Source organism: Eptesicus fuscus, chromosome 8 (assembly GCF_027574615.1).
Source record: "Eptesicus fuscus isolate TK198812 chromosome 8, DD_ASM_mEF_20220401, whole genome shotgun sequence".
Taxonomy (NCBI): Eukaryota; Metazoa; Chordata; class Mammalia; order Chiroptera; family Vespertilionidae; genus Eptesicus; species Eptesicus fuscus.
The window spans coordinates 43918261-43942980 of record NC_072480.1 but is presented as its reverse complement, the minus strand read 5'-3'; the positions used below and the strand labels follow the sequence as shown (position 1 = coordinate 43942980).

Genomic DNA, 24720 nt, shown 5'->3' with positions numbered 1-24720 from the left:
TAATTGAGATGAGGACTGTGCCTCTAGAAAGCTTGCAGGTTAGAGTGCAAGACAGGCATGTGAGCCAATAAGTACAATTCAGCATGATCGGTGTTACACTAGATGGGGAGAGTGCAAACTCCAGAACACAGCAGAGAATGGTCTCGTCATTGTAAGTGCAGGTTGTGGTTTCCCTTCAGGAGGCAGCAGAATCATAGGCACATGGCAGAATCGATGATGGACAGTGGTGTTTATTGAATAGCCATTCAACTGTGTGATCAAGAGCTATTTAAATGTAATATTCAGATTTTAAAACTTGTAATAGTAATTTTATAGAATACACGTTATTTTCAAACATATATTTAACTTTTGCAGACGTGGCCTTTTTTTGGTGGATGGTAAAGGGAATATTATAAATCTGTGGAGGAAAGGCTGAATTACTCAAGATATGGTAGGTGTTGGATCAATTTGCTATTTAAAGAGAGAAAGATTCCTTCTCCTTACCTTACTGAATTTCATGGTAGATGGATTAAAGTCCTTGGTGTGTAAACAAACAAAATATTAAAATCATTAAAAGAAAATAAGACCATTGTTATGTATGTCCTTAAACAAAGCAGCCTTTAAGACACAAAAATGGAAAAACTATTAAAAGAAGACATTTACAGATTTGAGTTTATAAAAATTTAAAATTTTTACCTAACAACAACTGTTTACTTAGAAGTTAAATGCTAAGTGACAAATGAGGAAGTAGCAGGTTGATATTCAGAATTTGTAAGAACTCTTATTATCTACTAGGAGCCCAGTGTGTGATTCGAAATTGCATGGCGCCGCCCACCCTGCCCACCCTCGAGTTGCCGGTCCGGCCCCTCTTCGCTCCCTGGGCCTCGCAGCAGCCATGGCACTGCCGGTCTGGCCCTAACTCCCTCTCCGGCCCTTGAAGCAGCCACGGCCATTGCTGATCAGGCCCTTCCCCAGTGCAGACGCTTGGAGGCTCCTGCAGCCCTGGCCCCCATGCTGTGCGCGCAACCTCCTCCTATCCAGTTGACACTTTATGGCGTCCCGGTTAATTAGCATATTTCACTATTATATATAGACTAGAGGCCCGGTACACGAAATTCGTGCATGGGGGTGTGTGTCCCTCAGCCCAGCCTGCACCCTCTCCAATCTGGGACCCCTCAAGGGATGTCCGACTGCCCGTTTAGGCCCGATCCTAAACGCGCCTAAACGGGCAGTCGGACATCCCTCTCACAATCCAGGACTGCTGGCTCCCAACTGCTCGCCTGCCTGCCTTCCTGATTGCCCCTAACAGCTTCTGCCTGCCAGCCTGATCACCCCCTAACCACACCCCTGCCAGCCTGATTGATGCCTAACTGCTCCCCTGCCAACCTGATTGCCCCTAACTGCTCTCCCCTGCAGGCCTGGTCCGCCCCAACTGCTCTCCCCTGCAGGTCTGGGTCCCTCACAACTGCCCTTCCCTGCAGGCCCAGTTGCCCCCAACTTCTATCCTCTGCCTACCTGGTCATCCCTAACTGCCCTCCCTTGCAGGCCTGGTCCCTCCCAACTGCCTTCCCTGCTGGCCTGATCACCCCCAACTGCCCTCCCTTGCAGGCCTGGTCCCTCCCAACTGCCCTCCCCTGCTGGCCATCTTGTGGCAGCCATCTTATGTCCACATGGGGGCAGCCATCTGTGTGTGTTGGAGTGATGGTAAATTTGCATATTACTCATTTATTAGCTAGGATAGAGGCCTGGTGCACAGGTGGGGGCCAGCTGGTTTGCCCTGAAGGGTGTCCCTGATCAGGGTGGGGGTTCCCTTGGGGCGTGGGGTGGCCTGGGATAGGGGCCTGTGGTGGTTTGCAGGCTGATCATTCCCCCTGGCGACCCAAGTGGAGGCCCTGGTATCTGGGATTTATTTATCTTCTATAATTGAAACTTTGTAGCCTTGAGCGGAGGCCAGGGCTGTGGGAGCTTGGCTTCCTCCATTGCCGGGGAAACCCAAGCTCCCTGCTTGCTTCGTGGCTGCAGCCATCTTGGTTGGGTTAATTTGCATACTTGCTCCTGATTGGCTGGTGGGCATGGCTTGTGGATGTAGTAGAGGTGCGGTCAATTTGCATATTACTCTTTTATTAGATAGGATAAGAAAAAGATAAAACCACTAGTAGGAAATTATGCAAATTATATTACAAAACACCCCTCTGAAAAGGAAATTAAAAGGTCCAATAATAAAAATGAGAAGATGTTCAATCTTACTACATGTCAGAGACATGAAAATGAAAACAATAAGTTACTCATCAGATTAACTGTTGGTGAAATTGTAGGGCTATTGGTACATTTATGTGATATTGATGGGAGTGCAAAGTAGTGTAGACATTTTGGGAGGCAATTAATAGAAACTCACTAACCTAAAACTGCATAGACCCTGTTAACAAGCAGTTCCATGTCGTAATAAAAGAAACTCTCATATAGGTTCAGAAGGGGACATTTTTATTTTCAAGGTTGTATTATTTGTGAATCAAAAATTGGAAAGACCCTATATGTGCATCAATAATGTAATTGAAGTGTGTTCATATAATGGAGCAATGAATGGGAATGAATTTTAACTGTTTATCAATATGGATACATCTTAAAATTATATGATTGAGTGAAAAAAATAATTTGCCGAATAACACCTACACGTTGATGCTATCTCTGGAAAAATACATAAAATGATACCTTGTATTTCGTTAACATGAAAAAAACTAGTATTTATTTATTTAAAATGTTTATATCTTTAATTACCACGTTTAATCCTTATAGAGCAAACAACAACAGTACAGATCTCCTTTTTATATTTTTAAAATAAATTTGTATTGATTTCAGAGAGAGGAAGGGGACGGAGAGAGAGAAACATCAATCATGAGAGAGAATCACCCATCGGCTGCCTCCTGTACCCCCATAATGGGGATCAAGCCTGCAATCCAGACATGTGCCCTGATGGGGAATCAAACAGTGACCTCCTCATTCATAGGTTGGCGCCCAACCACTGAGCCACACTGGCCAGGTACAAAAAATTGGTCTATTTTTAGACTTACATAGAAGTTGCAGGGGGTTTCCAAATATTCCACCCCCGTTCTCCCACCTCCCCCATTGTTAACATCTTCTATAGCCCAGTGCAGTGATCAGAACAGGATATTAACATTAATACAATAGTATTATCCAAATGAACACTTTATTTGATCTTCACCATTTTTTTTCACTCACGTCCTTCCTTGTTGTTCCAGGATTTCTGTCAGGATCCTACATTGTATGCAGTTGTTATTTCACCCTGGACACCTGGTCTACAACTCTTCCTTGGTCTTGCTTTGTCTTTTATGACTTTGACATCCCCAATGAGTGTTGCTCAGTTATTTTGCTGAATGCCCCTCAGTTTGGCCTGTTGATATCTTCTCACATTTGGACTGAGGTCCCTCCTCCCTGAGCAGAGCACAACAGAGTGATGCTTGCATGCTTGCATCCTTCTCAGCGCATCATATCATGATGTTCACAGGTTTTATTACTGGTCAGATTAACCTCATCACCTGGTCAGGGTGGTCTCAGGAATGTTCCACTATAAAAGTACTATTGTTCCTCATGATCCCAAATATTTTAGGGAAGACAGTTGAATCTACACAAATCTCTTTTCTCTCATGCCTTTGCCCACTGATTCTATAAAAGGCAAATTTAGCTCTACTTATAATGTTCTGATATTTTTTAAATGTAGGACTTATATTACTTGGGTTAATAAAATATAAAGCATATATATATTTACTATAGCAGTGACTATGCCCCAAATGTTAATAGAATAAAGATGAGTAATATTTTCCTCTGTGAATTTTTAGTTTTCAAACCTCACTCTATAAAAATAAGTTATGTGTCTGTAGACAAAGCTAAACACTTAGGAGTAAAGAAGTGCCTTTGTATTTCTCTTTTTAAAAACTACATTGTAGTGCATTTTAAAACATATTTTCTATTACAGAAAAGAAGTTTTTAAACCTTCCCACAAAGAGATAGTCTGTCAGAAGCTCACTCTAACAGGACAGGGCGCTATAGCAGGTGGGAAGGACTCTCTGTATATGTGCATAGGGCTGGGCCCTATTTTGGTGGCACCTGAAGTGTTTATAGTTTTAAAGACCTTTCTAAAGACAAAGCGTACAAATTATGAATCCAGAATTAGCAGGGCCCTTCCTGAAACTTAAAGGGATTCTGAAACTTAAGCTTCCTTGTCTTCCAGGTGGGCATCTATCTGCAGGGAGCCGAGGAGGGGTCTGTGCTGACCGGAGAGAGACTCATGCAGGCTGTTTTCCGAAGGCCTTGGATAACACCTTCTGATCTGATTTTTTTTTTACCCCTCTTTTAACATCAGGCAAAGAGAGTATAAGATTGGGCAATGCTGTCATAGTACGAATAAAAGTAATAACTATAGGAGTCACTGTGTCTAGGCACTGTTGTGTTTTGCTTATATTAGTCCACTTAATTCACACAGAAATCCCGAAACACAGGTACTGTTTTTAATCCTCATTTTACTCATGAGGAAACTGAGGCACCAAGATGGTGTGTGGGTAATAGCTACCATACCCATAATGCTTGGAAAGGGCAGAACCAGGATTTGAACTTGTTCAGTCTGTTTCTAAAGCAGCCCACTGCCTTCTCTCTGAGGGACCATCAGAAGGGAGGATTTTCGGGGCCACGCAGCCTGGACATCTGGGCCTCTGTGTGTTTCCCAAACAGTTATTTTCATTTAAGTAAGATGACAGCATGAATTCTAAACGTCGTATACTTTATGCTTAGGTACAAAGTGTGAAGCTGGAAAAAGGACCACATTTAGATTCAACACAAATGAATAGGAATAGGGATTTAGTGAGGAAGGTATTTGGAAGGAATATGTAGATATTATTCCATATCACTTACTGAGGATTATAGTATCCTGTCAGTATGTTTGGCTGCATGAATGAGATCTATTTTCATTGAAAAAAAGAAAGTAGATACATATGCTGCTGTGACCTGAAGTGAGTCTCGCCGTTTAGATTCGGAGGGAGGAACAGGGCCAGCCTTGCCTGGGGACCAAAGTGCATCGAGGAGGCAGTGTCTGAGGGGGAACTCCAGCTCCTAAGGCCCCAAACCTCGGAAGGTGAAACTAAAGTGAGGTTGAGCATCATGCAGATGGGGCTGTTATCCTCAATCTTGTTTTCCTGCACTGAAATTCACGAGGGACAAATAATATACTTGCCTCTCAGTATCAGTAACTCACTAATCGGTTATTCCAAAATGGGGAGAAGTAGGAAGTCAAATCAGAGTTGCCTTGATGAGGTGGAGGGGATATGTATACTTTGAAAATAAATGCCAGCTGTTTCCAATTTCTCTACTGAAATAAAGGTCCAAATAAATGTCTGGGGCTATGGATTTAGGAACGTATTTCAAATAACTGCCCTCTTTACTTCTCCCCTTTGTAATCTTTTATCCTCCCAGGCATGTTAATGAGACACTGAAGTAGTAAACAACTTAAAATAAAAACAATCACGTGAGTCAGTTTCTGCATATATTGCCTAAGGAACTTCTTACCTTTGCCAGCAAATAAGCTATGGGGTAATGAGTGTCATCGCATATCACGTGAATTTTAGTGCCACTTTTCTGTGTGCAAGCACAGAAGTTTTCACGGAATTTTGTTGTAACTGAGGTTTTTCAGAAGCCTTTCTCCTTTCTGATGCACAGTATACACTGAGTGGCCAGATTATTATGATCTCTGAACGCATAATAATCTGGCCACTCAGTGTGTATGTGTATGTATGTATCATAGCTTATATATATATATATATATATATATATATATATATATTAGAGGCCCAGTGCATGAATTCGTGCATGGGTGGGGTCTGGCCAGCCTGGCCAGGGGGAGGGGACTTGGGTGGTTGGCTGGCCTGCTTGCTGGTGGAACTCCTGGTTGAGGGGACAATTTGCATATTAACCTTTTATATAGGATATACACTGAGTGGCCAGATTATTATGTGTTCAGAGATCATAGTAACCTGGCCACTCAGTGTATACATGCAAGTGGTTTAGAACAGGCTCAGTGGTGGCCCTGTGCACATTCAAACAACCATCAGTGAATTCTAGTTCTTTTACAACAAAACATATTTTGATGTGATTCTCTCAGTGATTTTAAAGTGCTAGATTACTTCTAAGGTTCACTAAATATTATATATAGCTAGGTATCCTCTTCCTAATAAAAATATAATAGCAAGCAGTGTTATAAGTGGCACCAAACTATGTTTAGGAACTCGTCTCCTTAAAAATAGATGAAAACATTTGAATCATTGTAAATATGAATTATATTTTCTCTTTTTAAAACAATTATAAAAAAGTGTTTCTATGGGAAAAATTTTTTTTGTCCAAGGATTTAATATAAGTTGTGTGTAACAATGTGGTAGATAAATACATAACATGATTTTAAGAAGCAAATACTTTCTTGGTAAAATGATAGTATTAAAAATGTCACTAAATATTAATGTTGTTATTGAAGTTTTATTACCACAGAACAAGCGCTGCATGATGGGGGAGGTGTGCCTGTCTAAGCTGTAGCTCTACCTTTTAACATTATCAGTTTTTCTTTATTTTTTAACGGTCAGGTTTTATTCTTAGAGATTTTGGCCAAGGCTAGTGTTTAGCTTTGATTTCCATGTCAGGAACTAGGATAATGTTAATTCACCACAAGTTCCTGTGGTGGCTAGTTAGATTGTTACTATATTCAATGGTATCTGGTTAAGCTGTTGATGTATCATTTAGAATTATTTTGTTAATAAATCTGACTTCAGGGTCACTGATGGGGCCAGTGATTTTGGTAATGAGGTTTTCTATCATGTCCTCTTTTTAAAAAAAAAAACATGTTTTTATTGATTTCAGAGGGGAAGGGAGAGAGATAGAATACATAACATGATTTTACATAATGAGAGAGAATCATTGGTTGCCTCCTGCACGCCCCCTACTGAGGATCGAGCCCGCAATCCCGGGCATGTGCCCTTGACCGGAATCGAACCTGGGACCCTTCGCCTGCAGGCTGACACTCTATCCACTGAGCCCAACCAGCTAGGGCTCCGTCATGTCCTCTTGATTTCACTGTAGTGTTCCAAGGTTTGTTGTAGGCAGGGATACCTCTCCTTGAGAAGATGTAACCTCGGAGCCTGTTGACGAAGGGATAAGCTGTGATACATGATATACATTCTGATTTCTGCAGCTGCACGCTTAATACTCATCCCCATCATTTTCCTTAGGTCTCTACCCCCCAAGAGCCAAACTGGTAATTCAGAGGCATCTCTCATCCCTGACAGATAATGAGCAAGCTGACATCTTTGAACGAGTCCAGGTAACCTTACTTATAATCCTCACAAATAAGACATAAGGAATGAGAATTGGATCCTGTTTTTCTAAGTTCTTTTTCTTATTTCTGTATCTGAAGTTAAACATTGTACCATTGGGTAGGAACTGGAATGCCACTGGTACGCGTGCTTCTAAGAGCAGCCAAATGCTGAGCTTTATTTAGGTTTGTCTGCCAGACAGATAAAACCAAGTGGGAATAAAATTAAACGAGAGAAGCCGTGTTGCCATAGTGTGCTCTTGGTTTGTCTGTTCAACAGAAAATGAAGCCAGTCAGTGACCAGGAGGAAAATGAACTTGTGATTTTGCACCTGAGGCAGCTGTGTGAAGCCAAGCAGAAGACACACATTCACATCGGGGAAGGCCCGACGGTGAGGAGAGGTTCTTCCTTGACCTTGTTTTGTTTCTCTGTGCAGTCAGATTACCACGGAAAGTGGGAAAGGAGTTTCCTTCCTTTGCCTTCTACCTTTAGGGCTCAAGTCCTATCAGATTTATTTGTCAGCATTTTAGGAGCTTCTTAGGAAATTTAAACGGGCATTGGCACATTGAGATAAAATAATGGTTTTAAAATGTAAAAACATTTGTGGGTTTTTTTTTTTGGTATAAAATCATTAATAAAATTTCATGATTTAGGGTGAACAGGAAATTTCAGTTACACTAATCTATTATTTTATTTTAAATTTATGGGAACATGTTGGGTAGGAAGGAACTTTCCTCCACCCTTCTAGGCTTTTTTTTTTTTTTGTTTTTGGGGGGGGAGGGGCGGGCCCTGCTCTAATAATCAAGTAGACCTGAGGCAGATGAATAAGAGAAAATGACCCAATTTAATTACACACTTGTGTACGGGAACCCCACATACTTGAGAGTCAGAGATCCCATATACGAGAGAGGTTGAGTTTCAGAGACGGAAAGGGAAATGAGGACTGTGTGACATTCTGAGGTAAGGGTGCCTTGGGCTTCTGAGGGGAGGAAAGTCATTGTAGGATGATAAGAAGAGTAGATGTTCAGTAATTAGGAGTTTGCCCTGCCCTATAGATAGGTCATAAATTATTTCTTTTTTTAAAAATATTTTTATGGATTTCAGAGAAGAAGGGAGAGGGAGAGAGAGATAGAAACATCACTGATGAGAGAGAATCATAGATCAGCTGCCTCTTGCATGCCCCCCACTGGGGATCGAGTCTGCAACCCGGGCTTGTGCCCTGGCCGGGAATCCTGGTTCACAGGCCTAAACTCAACCACTGAGCCACACCAGCTAGGCAGTCATAAGTTATTTCTGGTGATAACTTCTATTATGGGCAATGCCCCTAATTTAAATCCTTTATGGGAGAGGCAAGTTTCTTGTCAGTCCACAAGGTCTTGATTGGTAAGTAGCAAACACCCAAAGAAGCAGTAATATCATGGAGACAGCTATTCTGGCTGCAAACTAATGAATGCTCTTTTTGTGCACATGGTTTAGAATGTGTTTCCAGTTGTATATAAATAAAGCAATACCACCACCAACAGCATGTAAAGAGCTGATGACATATTTACTTCTTAATAACACTAATTCAGGTTATGTCTTTATTTCACTTTATTCAGAACAAATCACATATCACTTTTTTTTTCCTTTATTGATTAAGGTGTTACATATGTGTCTTTATCCCTCCATTTTTGTCCACCCCCGCCCCCTCATGCCCTCACCCTCCTGGTGTCTGTGTCCATTGGGTTATGCTTATATGCATGTATATAAGTCCTTTGGTTGATCTCTCCCCCTTACCCCCACCCTCCCCTACCTTCCTTCTGAGGTTTGATGGTCTGATCAATGCGATACAAATAACATATCATTTTATTAGTGATTCCTTAACTTATTCATTGAACAGACTCTTCCAGAGAACCATCTATGAGCCAACCTGTGTGATAATGGTGAACAAAACCGTGAAGAATAAATGATGCTCCCTCCAGAGAAGGGTTCAGATATTCCAAAGGGGGTTGCAAACAGTTAGATGGACACCCATAATAGAGGCAACAAAGTACCGTATTTTCCGGCGTATAAGACGACTGGGCATATAAGATTTTCCTGGGTTAAAAAGTCGTCTTATACGCCGGAAAATACGGTAGATTGTTGAAAGAGAAATCTACCCTTCCCCCCAAAAAGAGCTTACCAAATACCGTATTTTCCGGCGTATAAGACGACTTTTTAACCCAGGAAAATCTTATACGCCCAGTTGTCTTATACACCGGAAAATACGGTAGCTTTTTAAAAAATACATATTTTATTGACTTTTTACAGAGAGTAAGGGAGAGGGATAGAGAGCCAAAAACATCGATGAGAGAGAAACATTGATCAGTTGCCTCCTGCACGCTCCCCACTGGGTATGTGCCCGCAACCAAGGTACATGCCCCCGACCGGAATCAAACCTGGGACCCTTGAGTCCGCAGGCCGCCGCTCTATCCACTGAGCCAAACCAGCCAGGGCCAAAGTAGCTTTTTAAAAGGATGTGCAGTGAGCACAAAAGTAGCTACCGGTATGTCTTTGCTTTGGATCTGGAGTAGAGAGTAAGGTAGAGGGAAGAATGAAAGAATTCAAGAGGAAGATTTTTTTTTTGTGGAGGGGAGGGGAGCTGGATTTTAAGGGAGATAAAGTTTGCTAATCAGAGAAGTTGAGGAAGTATGTTTGAAGAAAGGGACATTGAGCACAAAGCTGTATAGTAACTTTGTGACCAGGAGTGAACACGTGCGCCATGCAGGCCCTGGAAGTACACACTGGTTTTTCAGGGGGCGCTTGGAGATTGATGGGGAAATAAGGCTGGAAGGACAGGCAATGGTAAAATGATGAAGAGCCTTCAGTGCTACGCCTTGGTCGTTGAAGGATTTTAAGTAAGAGTGTGAGAAGACCATATTTGTACTTGAAATAGAAAATTTTATTATCATAGTAACAGTCAATTTGTGGAGCAGGTTGGTGGGTGAGGGTGTTGACAGCATTAGGAATAAAGTTACATTCTCAAGTTTGGAGAATTTTACAATGGAATATGTGATAAGTGATTCATTTAATTTTTGCACAAACTTTTATAATGTGCATACTGTTACTAGGCAGTGGTGATGAATAATGACAGCTCTTTTCTGCCATCTAACTATTTAGGAGGAGAAACCAACATGTACTCAAATAAATTAAAATATGGATATAAGGTGTGACTAGTACAATGATATAAGTATTACCAGGCAGAGATAGCATGGGTACACAAATAGATTGAATGGTTCTGTCTTGAAAATTTTGTTTGGGTGATAGGCCAAACTAGAAATTGGAGAGGAACTGAGTCCAGGGCTGTGGGAGGCATGATCATTAGGATTTAGTGTCTGACTGGAAAGATACGTAAAGGAAGGGAGAGACTTCAGGGTTTCAGATTTGGGGGGACTGGATAAAACGGAGGTAGAAAGTACAGAAGGAAGATGAGAGTGGGGTACGGGATGGAAATGAGAAGTAAGAGTTTAAGAAATGTGCTTGAGATTTAATTAGAAAATGGATTAATTTTTAAAAATGGAGGCATTTGAGTTGGAAGTGTAAATATGGAGAAAATGAGCTTTGCCAGAGATTGAAAGTCAGAGGGGGATGTGCTGAGGAACACCCACATTTCAGGCAATGAGTGGATTAACATTGAGCCAGTGAGTAAGACTGAAAGGGAATAATGGAGTATAAAGGGGCTTAGAAAGGTTTATTATGGTAGGTGACCAAGGTAGGAGAAGAGCTGAAATATGATCAGCAATGGCCAGTGATATAATAGGAAGGTCAAGAGACATAAAGACTAAAATCTTTTTTTTTTTTCAGAAGGTGTTGAGATGTTTATTTAGCTATTTTTTCCATAGCCATTTATCTCTATGCCCTCTTCCATCTCCACCCACTCCCACCCCTGCACTCACCACACTGTTGTCCATGTCAGTGAGTTCTGTCTCTCTTCTTTTTTCTTTTTTGCTTAATCCTCCCCAACACCCTCCCTCCCCACCACTGAGAGCTGTCTGCCTACTCTCTGTCTATGGGTCTGTAGACTAAAATCTACTAATGGGTTTGCTTATATCAGTTATTGATGGTGATAGTGATGTTGACCAGAAGGACAAAAACAGTGGGTGAGTAGTTACTAGTATGTGCATTGTTTTTTGTGTGATGGAGGACACTATAAAGAAAATATTTTTAACAAATTGTAGTTCCTGCTAATATTTCTTCCCTTTCTGTTTCTCTTTCCCCATCTCCCTCCCTTCCACTCTCTCTAAGAAATCAATGGAAAAAATACCCTCAGGTGAGGATTAATAACAACAACAGCAAAAAAGACAATGGAATTGTAATAGAGGCCATAGAGGAATCCAGCTTTTCAGAAAATGCATTGTTTTTCAAACATATTTCCTGTACTTTCCTTGGCAATTTGGATACAAATATGCAACTTCAAAAGGGATGGCTATAGTTGATAATCAAAATAACAACAATAAAAACATTTCCAGTGTATTTTTTGTTAAATGCAGATGGAATAAATTAGCAGAAAGAAAAGGCATAAAGGAAAGATCTTATTTCTGTCTTTTTATTACTTACAGTATTAAAAAGTAAAGCCCTTTCCTTATAATCTGTCTGTTCACAGTGTGGAACCTAAATTATCACTCCTTAATAGAGCTGCAGAAGAATTCTTGTGCTTTTTAATGGTGTCTTTAAAGCCTCTATTAACCTTGAGTATTCCCAACTAAAATTTATCTGTTTTTCTTTCTATAGACTTTTTCAAATAGTACAATCCCGGAAAATGCGACAAGCAGTGGAAGGTTCAAACTTGATGTTCTGAAAAATAAAGCTAAGAGATCTTTAACTAGTTCCCTGGAGAATATCTTTTCAAGGGTAAGAGTACACTGAGACCCTTTTAATATCTGTGTTCTTTAACTGCTTTGCTTCATTCTCAACTGACTCACAGGAAAGTTTTTATTTTTTTAAACCAACAAAAACTACCACAATAACTGTAATTTTGTTAACACTTATTTAAAATAATCTCTCGGACTAAATTTCATTCTCAGATATAGGTTTATTCTGGTTATTATAGTATCTGAATTTCAGTATTAGAGATTTATTAGTGAAGATATATATGTATAGAAAAGAGAAAATAGAATATTAACACCCAATACTAAAGGATCTTTTTAATCATTTGCCACATAAAGTTATAAAGAAATCCTTCTTTTGCTCATTTTAGGAGCTGATAGGAAATGCTGAAAATACTGATATAAGTGAACAGAAATTTATGTATTCCTTTTAGTAAATTTGGAAGGGAGAACATAGTCTATTTAAAAATAAGCAAAGTGATACCTATTCCCCTTCATTTTCTTCTTCCTGAACAATTCAGTCCTGATGCTGTTAGTGTGATCAAGCCAGGCAGGTGTCTTGGGGCTGGAGGGCAGGGGAACCGCAGTGGCTCGGGCAGGGAGACAGTGCCTAGTGGGTGCTGTATGTGGGGTGGCCCAAGGCAGCATGTAGGAACCAGAGTGTGGTGAGGAGGGTGTCAGCTTAGGAAGTTGCAGCCTGAGTTGATGAGGCCCAGTGCAGGGTGTCAGAGCCAGAGTGGAGGGGAGAAAGCACTCCTGGTGCCCGATACAAGGAGTTAGAGTCTATGCAGGGTGGGGATAGGTGTTGGAACCTGAGTAGGATGGGGAGAGTGTCTGTGAGGTGACAGTTGTGGAGACCAGTTACACAGAGGGGACTGATCAAAGATATAATGTATTAAGATAGTGGGATGTTGGGAGAAAGGAATTACAAATATACAAAGGGAGGAAATTATAATGAATCCTGTGTTGTTGGATTCAACTCAGAAGTAACAGCGTGGAATCTTGGTTATCTATCTATCTATCTATCTATCTATCTATCTATCTATGGATCATCTATCATCTATCTATATTTTTGAGGAACAGAATTTTATATATTATACATATAATACATGTATTGACATGTGTGTGTAAATGTGTACATATGGTCTCTGGCCCTTCCACTGATAGGAGCTGGGACTAGCTTTTCTACAAATAATATCAGATAATGAATTAAGTCTTGCTGGGTGACAACTAATACCCAGACTTGTGTTTCTGTATATCATTCTACAAGAGACAACCATGATCCTGGGAGAAATGGATAGTTCCAGGACTGTAGGGAAAGTACAAGATAAGACCAGAGTATGTTGGTCATCTAGCTAGTAAGGAAGTGCTCAAAGAAAGATGCTGCTATGCTATATAAAGCTTTATATGCTATATAAAGACATAGAAACCATGAAGGGCTCCCACTGGTGACACCTGAGACAATATGAGCATCAAAATAAATGATAGCAACAGATGAATCTATTGCATAACATAGGAAACCATGAGTCTATTCTGACATGAAAAATAAATGAATACATTGAGAGTTTGAACAGGATTTAATTAATACTTACTGTTTACAAAGAGGAAAATAGTAAGTTTTCAATGGAGTAATGAAATTGAACATCATCAGCAATGGGACATGTGACACAAATAATATTTTAGTGGTATTTCTGCTAAAGGGGCAGAACCTGAACCTGATCATGAAGAAATATCAACAAACTCAAGTTATTCTCTACTAGAGGCCCAGTGCACGGATTCGTGCACCAGTGGGGTCCCTTGGTCTGGCCTGCGGGGATTGGGCCGAAACTGGCCCTCTGACATCCCCCAAGGGGTCCCAGATTTGGAGAGGACACAGGCCAGGCCAAGGGACCCTACTGGTGTACGATCAGGGCCGGGGAAAGACCACGGGAGGTTGGCTGGCTGGGGAGGGAGAGCAGGAGGGCTCCAGGGCATGTCCAGCCCGCTCGCCCAGTCTCAGCAAGCTAACCTACTGGTCTGAGCATCTTCCCCCTGGTGGTCAGTGCATGTCAAAGTGACTGGTTGAACAGTTGAACAAACAGACACTTAGCATATTAGGCTTTTACTATCCTATCTAATAAAATAATAATATGCAAATTAACCATCACTCCTCTACTCCCACAAGCCACACCCACCAGCCAATCAGGAATGAGTATGCAAATTAACCCAACCAAGATGGCTGCAGCCATGGAGAGAGCAGGAGGCTTGGGTTTTCCTGGCAATGGAGGAAGCCAAGCTTTCCGCATACCCTGGCAGGCCCAGGCCTCACTCAAGGCTACAAAGTTTCAATTATAGAAGATAAATCCCAACAAAAATGGCGGCAGCCACGGAGCTGGAAGAGCAGGAGGCTTGAGTTTCCCACAGCTATGGAGTAAGCCAAGCTTCCGAAGCCCTGGCCTGCCTTGGCCTCTTCCACTGGCCTGCAAACCACCACAAGCCCCTTGCCCAGGCCACCCTGTGCCCCAAGGGAACCCCCACCCTGATCCGGGACACCCTGCAGGGCAAACCAGCTGGCCCCCACCCATGCACCAGGCCTCTATCCTATCTAATCCTATCTAATCCTATCTAATAAAAGAATAATATGCAAATTGACCATCACTCTAACACACAAGATGGCTGCCCCCATCTGATCAAAGATGGCTGCCCCCATGTGGACACAAGATGGCCGCCACAAGATGGCCAGCAGGGGAAGGCAGTTGGGAGGGACCAGGCCTGCAAGGGAGGGCAGTTAGGGATGACCAGGCTGGCAGAGGAGGGAAGTTGGAGGCAACCGGGCCTGCAGGGAAGGGCAGTTTGGGGTGACCAGGCCTGCAGGGGAGCAGTTAGGCATCCATCAGGCTGGCAGGGGAGTGGTTAGGGGGTGATCAGGCTGGCAGGCAGAAGCGGTTAGGGGCAATCAGGAAGGCAGGCAGGCGAGTAGTTGGGAGCCAGCAGTCCTGGATTGTGAGAGGGATGTCCAGCTGCCCATTTAGGCCCGATCCTACTGGGATAGGGTCTAAACGGGCAGTCAGACATCCCTCGAGGGGTCCCAGATTGGAAAGGGTGCAGGCTGGGCTGAGGGACAACCCCCCTCCATGCACGAATTTCGTGCACCGGGCCTCTATTATAGTATAATCCACAAGATAATTAGTAGCCTGTTATCTTCAAGAGTGTCAAGGTCAAGAAAGTGCAATAGCATTAGGACATTGTAACTTCCGACATATAGTGCTCTTATTTTTTTTATTTTGCTAGAAATCAAAATACTTGATAGGTATTTTTCTTAATGGTTGAGATTCTTCTAAGTCTATCAGAAGCCCCACAGCAAGCATGCAGCTTTCAGTGCTATTATTTTATCACCAGACACAGAATCTAGAAAAAGAGTATCTAGGAGATTACTCAAAAGGGTGTTAAATTTTCATAAAATTTTACTACCTTATTTTCTCCAAAATGTATTATGTATTTTTTCCAAAATGTTCTTTCTCCTCCCTTCCTCCCTTCCTCCCTTCCTCCCTCCCTCCCTCCCTGCTCCTTTCTTTCCTTCCTTCCCTCTCCCCTCCTTTCCTTCCTTCTCTCCCTTCCTCCCTCCCCTCCTTTCCTTCCTTCCTTCCCTCCTTCGCCTCTTTTTCTTCCCTCCCTCCCCTCTTTCCCCTGTCTCCCATGGTGTGTTGGTGAGAATTTTAATAAAAAGTCCATTTAGATAGGTGGTCAGGGGATGTAAATTCAAGACCTGGCCCTAGCAGATTTTATATTTATGATTTTTGGACAAATTACTTACCTTCTCTAAGCTATAGTTTCCCCATTTATGAAACAGGCATACTATTATGAGCTTACCTCCCATTACTGTGAGGATGAACTGTCAGTATATTAGCAGAGTATCACATTATAGATATGAAGTGGTCCAAACAGTGGGAGCTCTGGAACCTTGCTGTTTACCAAATGACACAAGGATATGGAGAGTTTCTCTCTTAACCCAGCTAGTACTGTGGCGTTCTGCACAATACCTGCACCGCTGTCTTTGAAGTGCCACTTACGTAGCTTTGAATGACGGTAATGACACTTTAAACAAGAGCACGGCCAGTCTGTTTTGGTCAAGGTGGACACTGTAGCTTTTATGTCACCAATGCCGCCAAGTGTCATAAATTACGTGACCAAACGAGGTCTTGCTTGCACCATGTGCAGCAGAATGGGCTCACTGAGAGGGTTGGCAGCTGCCCACGTTGTGTCAGAGGTTACATAGAGAAGGGGTTTTGTGTACTTCTAAAATTTGTTTTTTTTTTTCTCTTTGAGTAAAAAGTAGAAAATTGACACTTCAGTCATAAAGTTCGACTCATAATTACTGTCATTTTTAAATGCAAAAATACTTTATTTAACTGACGGTAATTGTTTATGAAATAGGATACATTTTTAAATAGCTGAGAAGCTCAGATCACTGACAATCCAAAAGTGGGTCCAAGGGAGACGGCTTGACACATGTGTTACCAAATCACAGTACAGAAAACTGAACGGTTGTCTGTTCAGAGGTGAAAAGACAGTCTTGTATTCTCATTGTTTGTTGCTTTTTCTCAAGTTGAAGTTTACCAAAAGAGAATATTTACGAATATATTTATTAATATACATATTTCTGAAAAAGGTCTATAAATTAAAGTGTGAGTCATTGGAAAACAGTCCTCATTTCATGCTTTCTTCAAAGTAATATCCACTGTCCTTACTTGTTGAAAATGTGCAAATAATTAAAACAGTAAGTAAGTTTTCTTTTTTTTAAAACCTGGGTTGCAGTTTCCAACCCTGGCCTCAGTTGGGGCATGGAGGCAACCAATAGATGTGTTGATGTTTCACGTTCCACTCTCTTTAAAAAGCAATGGAAAAATATACTCAGGTGAGGAGTAATTTTTTAAAAAAAGAAACAACAACAAAGAATTATCAGGTCCAAACCAAATGTCAGTAGTGCCAAGATTAAAAACTCTGATCTCAGGCATTTGGTCAAGAACATGATAGAAATGTACCGATTGGGTGAAGTGCTTGCTTGAAAAAAAAGTATCTTTAAATTCTTCAGGGAGTATTATAATTGAGCCTGATGGACATATTCCTCAGCTGTCGTGGTCCTCAACCTGTTACCTTTTTCTTGGAATATTAAAGGACATTAAAAACCAAAAAATAATACTGATAATAGAAGAAAAGCAATGTATTCAATTAGAAGAAGAATAAAGAAACCCTTAGTAAGTATGATGGAAATAATTAGTGCTTACATGAAAGCTTACAGCACTAAACATCCATGTTAGAAAGAAGAAAGGTACAAATTTAATAATCTAAGTTTAAACCTTAAAAAGCTGGAAAAGCCATACAATGAAATATAGATAAAAAGAGATGAAGTACTGATTCATGCTACAAGATGGATGAACCCCCAACACCTCAGTAAGTGTTGTTTTGGTTTTTTTTTTTGGTATACACACATATACATGCACACGCAATACATGGATAAAATACCACTGTGAGTAAAATGTGTGATTTAAGTTGCTATTATAATAATGCAAATGGTTCAGTACCCATCTTACTACTTTTACTATTGTGACCAAATAACCTGTTTAAGATAACCAGTTAGGTTGACATGTAAGCAGCAGCTAAAAAAATTGCAGAAAGTGACCTGGTCTTTATAATATTTACCTCTTGGCCACACACAGTTACCCAGTCATTTATCATCCGCAAATACAGTTTATTATTGGAAGTATGACATGTTATAGAACTGAAGAACTGAAATAACCTTGATCAGATTCTAGGTTACACTTAATCAATGAAGGCTAGTTAGTTTTGTTTGTAATTCTACTTTTCACAAAGCTCTATCTTCAGGGAGGAGTATTGAGTAAGAGCTCAAGAGCTTCACTTTTAAATTGTGCTTCCTGGGTTCAAATCGATGCTTTGTCCTTTAACTAGCAGTGTAAGCTTTGGCAACATAATCATATCAGAGCTTCAGTCTCTTTATCTGTAAAGTTGAGCTAAAAACGATACCTCCCTCACATAATTTTTGTGAGGAATAAATGAGATAATGCAGTGTAAAATGCTTACTATAGTACATAGCACACGATAAGCATGCATCTCTTAATTTTATTGCTTATATAATTGTTATTTAGAGAGCCACCAGTAATATAAAACTGTAAGTAATATACATAGATAAGAATAAATATTGCTTCTATGAAACAAGATAGAATACCATAAATATAAAAGTCGATTGAGAACAAGAAAGAACTCTTAAAACTTTCTAATAATAGATATCAAAAGAAAAAGTCAATAAAAGTCTAGGAAGCTAGAGTTAAATAAAATCTTCAAGAAAGTAAAGCAAAATGGTAAAGAGATGGAAAATAGGAGAACAGGGTAAAAAGTCAAAAGATTAGTCTGAAGATCCAATAGCCAAATGGTAGGAGTTCCAGAAAGGGAAAGTGCATGCAGACATTTTCAAAGAAATCATTTCAGAAATTTCCCAGAGCTAATGGACATGTTTCCGGATTTAATGGGCTCAGAATATGTACAATAGAACGACTGAATAAAGCCATGCCAAGGCCCAGGGTTGTGAAATTTCAGAACGCCCAAGGGTAAACTTAGAATCGGTTCCAGAGAGAGAGAGAGAGCAGGCCATACAAAGGCTCAATCACAATGGCATCAGTCTTCGGTGCCAGAAGACACTTGAGCAATGCTCGCATTGTGAAGGAACGTTTGTAACCAAAGTTATATATTCAGCCAAACTGTTAGTGAAATATAAGCGTAGAATAATGACATTTACAGATGTGTAAATTAAAAAAAATATTTCCCAGTCTCCCTTTTGTCAGAAAGCACTTGGAATACGTGCTCCATCAAAATGCAGAAGTAAACTGAGAAAGAGGAAGACCTGGGATCAAGGAAACAGAAATTCCAGGGTAACATTAAAAGATATTTCTAGGTTAATAGTGAAGGAAAATACAGGGCAGATCTGTTTAGCAAGCCCACATTGCAGCCAGTCCAGACTGGGGCAGGAGACAGGCCTTCATAATGGGTAGCTCAAATGAAAAGAAAAAAAAATGTAATTGATAGATTATGGGTTGACTATACTGAGATCTGTTGGTGATTTTTGTAATACATTAGTGATCGCTAACTCTTTGAAAAACAAATTTGCACAAGTTATAAGTTGTAGTAATAGTCAAATATATAGCTCAGATGCAAACACTATTTACAAAGTCATAATAATCTAATCACAAATTATTGTTTTAACTGAAACCTGTGATATAACTATTGAGAGAAGCGAGAAAGAGAGTGTGTGTTAGGGGTGGGTAATGAAGTAAGAATACTAAAGTCTCATCTTCCGAAGTAGGAAGTGAAGAAATAGTGCCTAAAGCGGAAAGATTAGGAATAGGAATATAAGCTGAATACCAGAAGCAAGTATTTGAATGCACTTTCAAGTATTTGCTTTTGGAGAATGGGATTCAGTGTGTGAGAGAGGGGGCAGGGTGGTGACTGTCACTTTTCATTTTGAGCTTGGTAGCACAATTGGGCTTTTGAAATTTTGTGCAGATATTAATTTGATTAAAAATGAAAATGAAATTTAACACTCTTCCCTCCAAAAATTAAACCCTGGAAAGTATGGCCACAAAACATTAAAACTGTAAACTGCTGTACAAATTTCATGAGTTTTTTATTTTGCAGAGCTTGTCACATGGTTTGTATTTCTAGTTCTTCTTTCTAGAGCTTTTCTGTGGGTTTAGAGTTACAGAGAATGCCTCAGTCTGTGGTGTGTCTCTTAAGACCTTCTGTAGGATGTGGTGCCCAGCCTGCCCTTCCATCCTCTTTCCTTCAAAAGTTGGCTTCAGTTTCTTCCTATATGAAGTGAGGGAAATGCAGAGTGGAGCAAAAGTAGGTTTACAGTTGTTTGTATGGCAAGTAATACAATAATCAATAAGTAATAATACAAGAATAAACTCCCATACTCACAACTGTAAACCTACTTTTGCCTCACACTGTATATAAGATGATTTCTTAGGTTCCTCTTTCTTAGACCATCTATGAGATCTACACCAAAGGTATGTGAAAAGAAAAATAAGATCCAATATTCACCAATATTGAAGCAGACTGTTATTTAGTCTTTTTAGAGAGTAATGCTTCATTAAAGTTGTTTTGGATTATGGAATAATGAATGAAGCTTAAATCCACACATTTTAGGATGCAGTTTTCTCTTCTTAACCTGTGTCTGTTATAATCCTGCAATGTGAATTACGATGTTTGCGATCTTGGTCGTAGGAAGGTTGTATGTATTAAACCATGTGGTGGTTAGCTGTGCTTTACCTTCCAATTTGTGTTTATCTACATGACACACAAAGTTAGTGTGACTCTCTTACACTGATCGTGGGGATGAACAATGTTTAACCTTGTAACCAAAATAACTCCAAAAAGCTTGGTCTGATATCTAGTCATCTAAAGGCTGAGTGAAGAATACTGGAAATAGATGGTGAATAGTTCTATTTACTGTGCTGGAATGGCTGTTAATACTGCCAAGAAAATTGAGTGAACCACAAAAGGGATCAATTTAATGCTAACATAAAGAGCCAACTGCTTTTTATAGTAGTTTTAAAATAAAAATTCAGACCATCTGAATGCTTTAACTTTGTTCTCTTCATTTAGGGAGCTAACAGGATGAGAGGGCGGCTTGGAAGTATGGACAGCTTTGAACGGGCAAACAGTCTTGCTTCAGAGAAGGTAGGCAAGCAGACCCCTCCCCCCTATTTTTTTTTTTACTACTAATTGGGACTTGGCACAAACCAACACTGATATGGTAATTTGTGCGCTTAGTTATTTTGTTCTGAGTCATTTATGATTTAAGAAAATATATTTGAGGCTTTATTATTTTAAATAAGAAGATTCTGGATATGAGCATGTTGTTCTTTATTCAGCTGAAGCTTTCACATGGTGAGACAGAACATACCCCTTGCAGACTAACTCTGCTCTATCAGGCTGCTTACTATGCGGAGCTAGTATGGAGGACAGTATTTGAGCAACCATTGCCCCAAAGCCATAGAACAGTGGTTGGCAAACTCATTAGTCAACAGAGCCAAATATCAACAGTACAACGATTGAAATTCCTTTTGAGAGCCAAATTTTTTTTAAACTTAAACTTCTTCTAACGCCACTTCTTCAAAATAGACTCGCCCAGGCCGTGGTATTTTGTGGAAGAGCCACACTCAAGGGGCCAAAGAGCCGCAGTTTGCCAACCACGGCTATAGAAGAAGCCATGGAATTATTGCACTTGTGCAGTGCTCTTTTTATCTTTTGTTTTCTCTCCATGTTACCCCTCCCGCCCCCCCATTTTTAACCATTTTAACTGCAACATTATGCTCTTTATCTCATAGACAATTCTCAGTAGGGTTGGTTTCCTGTTTCCTGTATCATGCAACATGTAACCTGAGGCATATGCAACCTATTTATTAATGGAAAAATATTAAATATTTTTATTAAACTTTCTGTTGATAAAATTGAGGACTTAGTTCAGCTGTGAGTCTTTTAGCCCTAACTCATGTTTATTAAGCTAAGCATTTCTATAGTGGTGATTGTGCTGGAGAATATAAACAGCATACCTGTCTAAATTGAAAGATTTATGAAGTCTACACATGCAATATGAGATGCATTCCAGCATAACTCACTTCTCATTCATTTCCTGTTTTTCATGTCTTTTAAAAAATGTACTATCAGGGGACACGTAGTTGGATAGAAACATTCATGGTGAAGGAAGATACTTAACAGGCTCTATTTTATTTCCCTGAATGCTTTGCCACCAGACTTGGACACTTAAACGTTGTGATATTGTTTTGAGAGTACAGGAAGCATGCAACTGATATGTCACGGAAATCAGTAGATACGTAAACGCAGACTCCACCCTTTTTTGTGTCTTGATCTCTTTTCATCTTTCTGGCAACAATGAGAAATGCTACAGCCTTTTACCACAAAGCGTGAGGGAAAAGAATACCTTTTCTTATCATCCCTTTCGCTTTCTGGCCTATCTTTACTGATGCTGCTATCAGAAGAAATGGGTTGTGGTGATGCTGATTAGCCTTCAGCATGGATCCAATGAAAAACACACAAAAATCCCACCAGCTTTACGTGGGCCCAGGAGGAAGAAGAGGCTCCCTGTCCTTTCTGAGCTCTGTGTTGACAGGTCTGCCATGATCTCTGTGGGAAAGAAAGACCTCATTTCTGCTTGCTTCTCAGGACTACTCACCGGGAGACTCTCCGCCAGGGACCCCCCCAGCCTCCCCGCAGGCCTCTGCTTGGCAGACGTTCCCTGAAGAGGATTCTGACTCCCCACAGTTTCGAAGACGGGCACACACGTTCAGCCACCCGCCTTCGATCACAAAGAGAAAGCTGAATTTGCAGGAGGGGAGGGCTCATGGGGTGCGCTCCCCTCTCCTGAGGCAGAGCTCCAGCGAACAGTGCAGGTGAGTCCAGACCTCCCTCTGCAGTGGGGAGTAACGTTCTCCTCCCGGCCTGTTTTGATCACGGTGGAGTCAAGATTTGTTGTGACTTCGTGCTGTAGCCTACCTTTAGTTTTTAGAAAGACCATCAAAATAAGTTGAATGATAAAAACCTTAGTTACTAGGGGAAACAAGGCAAGATTGAAGGCATACCCAGAGAGCTGAGTTAAAGCATTTTAGATGGAAACTTTTTTTTCCCAGAAAAACAGAGGAAGCAAGATATTATACATGTGGTTTCGCCTGAATAACGTGCTGACAGGACATGTTATCAGTGTCTTCTTGATCACTTAATGAAACAAAGTCAGCAAATTCATAAAATAACAGAGCAGCAGAACTTCCTGGAGGCCTACAGTAAAGTACAAGGGTTAAAAAAAAAATCACGTAAATTACCCTCATGCATGAGAAAAATTAACTATATTTTATTTCATAATAAATTAGAGCCAAATCAAAAAATTTTTAAAAATTTTATCTTGAATAACGTGATATCTATAAAAAATACACACAGCCTAATTGACAGGAAGTAGCCATAGGGATTACTTTACATGGTTATTTAAAAATATAACTCACCCAAATTGTTGGCATTTGATAAGAAATAATAACAGGGGTAAACCTGGAGTAGTAGAATTTTTATATGTCTTACTGTGTAATACAAATCAGAATTTATATCCTAGAACTAATTTTCTTTTTCTTCTTTCCCTGTGAGTTTGATATGGGAAACAGGGTCTGGTAGAGATCCCAGATGAAGGAAATAAAAACAAAAACCAGAACACTAAGTGAAAAGAGGCTAAATTTTTTATTGTTATCAAGATTTTTTTATGATCACTTTATTTATATTTTCAGGAAAAATTATTGTTAAGAATTTAAAATATTATTTTAAACTAGAAACGATATCTATTCTTCCTTATGCTTTTTACATTTGATAATGTATAAGGTCAAATAATTTCTATCAAGATGCTATTTGTATTGTTGTCAAAACATGCTAGGAAAAGAATCTTCTAAAAATAAAATGACCTATGCTGGCGATTTGGGGCTTCATATAAAACCATGGCTGCAGGAAAGAATATGGACATAAATGTTTGTTAGGCCAAAGATATGATGATTCCAGCAGCCAAACATGTTGTCCTTAAATTGTTAGAAGAGTTTATGTCTTTAAAATAGTGAAGTCTTTGAACTACTGATAATCGTTTTTTTTTCTTCTGGAACTTGTTTCCTGTAATTTTTTGTGCTTTCCTATTTTTTTCCCCTTAAAGTATCTTTTGCATGTAAAAACAAACACTGTTTGTCCTAAAATTGTTAAGAAACTGTTAGAGACAAACACAGGAGGAATTCAGTTTGTGAAAGGGTGAAACAAGGTCATACTTTTAAATAGAGAGAACTGCATGTTCCCCTCCTCCATCCCCCCCCCCCCATCAGATCCAGCCCTGAGCCTTTAAAGGATAGATTTCATGAATAACAAGAACTTGTTTATATACTTTTTCATAGTGAATGAAGGTTTTGCCAAAATATAAATTAAGACCAATCTGCTGTGTTTTCTGTACTCAGCATTCTTCCATCTGCTCGGCGCATGCACAAGGAGAGTAACTCTTCCTCCAGCCTTCCAAGTCTGCACACTTCCTTCTCTGCCCCTTCCTTCACTGCCCCCTCTTTCCTGAAAGGCTTTTACCAGAATTCAGGTAGACTGTCCCCACAGTATGAAAATGAAATCAGGTGAGATCAGTGTCCTCTGTTTGCAAAGCAACCTTTTCCACAGTGTGATATACTGATGTGTTAACTAAAGAGTGGCTAATTTTGGAGTGACTTTTATGCATCCTTACGTTGTGCTTGTTCTAATCTATTTCTAATATATTGGTTTTCATTCCACTTAATTTTATTAAGAAAATTTTTATAGCCAGCGTTTTGAAACTTTTAAAACCAGCTTTTTGGGTACATGGTAATCTTTTAACATTATTATTATTTTTGTACTATTTGTATGTGTCTTTGCCTTGGGGAATCCAAAAGCCACTGATTTAAACAATTGTACTGAAGTGATGGA

The 24720-nt window shown here is 40.1% G+C and overlaps 1 protein-coding gene across 1 annotated transcript in view; it reads left to right on the top strand.

Annotated features, from left to right (window-relative positions):
• The window catches only part of TBC1D4 (TBC1 domain family member 4), a 220356-nt gene that overhangs the window by 153990 nt on the left and 41646 nt on the right, over positions 1-24720 (top strand). Inside the window, exons 6-10 of the mRNA XM_028149057.2 lie at positions 7260-7351; positions 7623-7733; positions 12092-12211; positions 20845-20919; positions 22426-22652. Of these exons, the coding sequence (XP_028004858.2) occupies positions 7260-7351; positions 7623-7733; positions 12092-12211; positions 20845-20919; positions 22426-22652 (625 nt within the window). The remainder of the gene's footprint in view (positions 1-7259; positions 7352-7622; positions 7734-12091; positions 12212-20844; positions 20920-22425; positions 22653-24720) is intronic.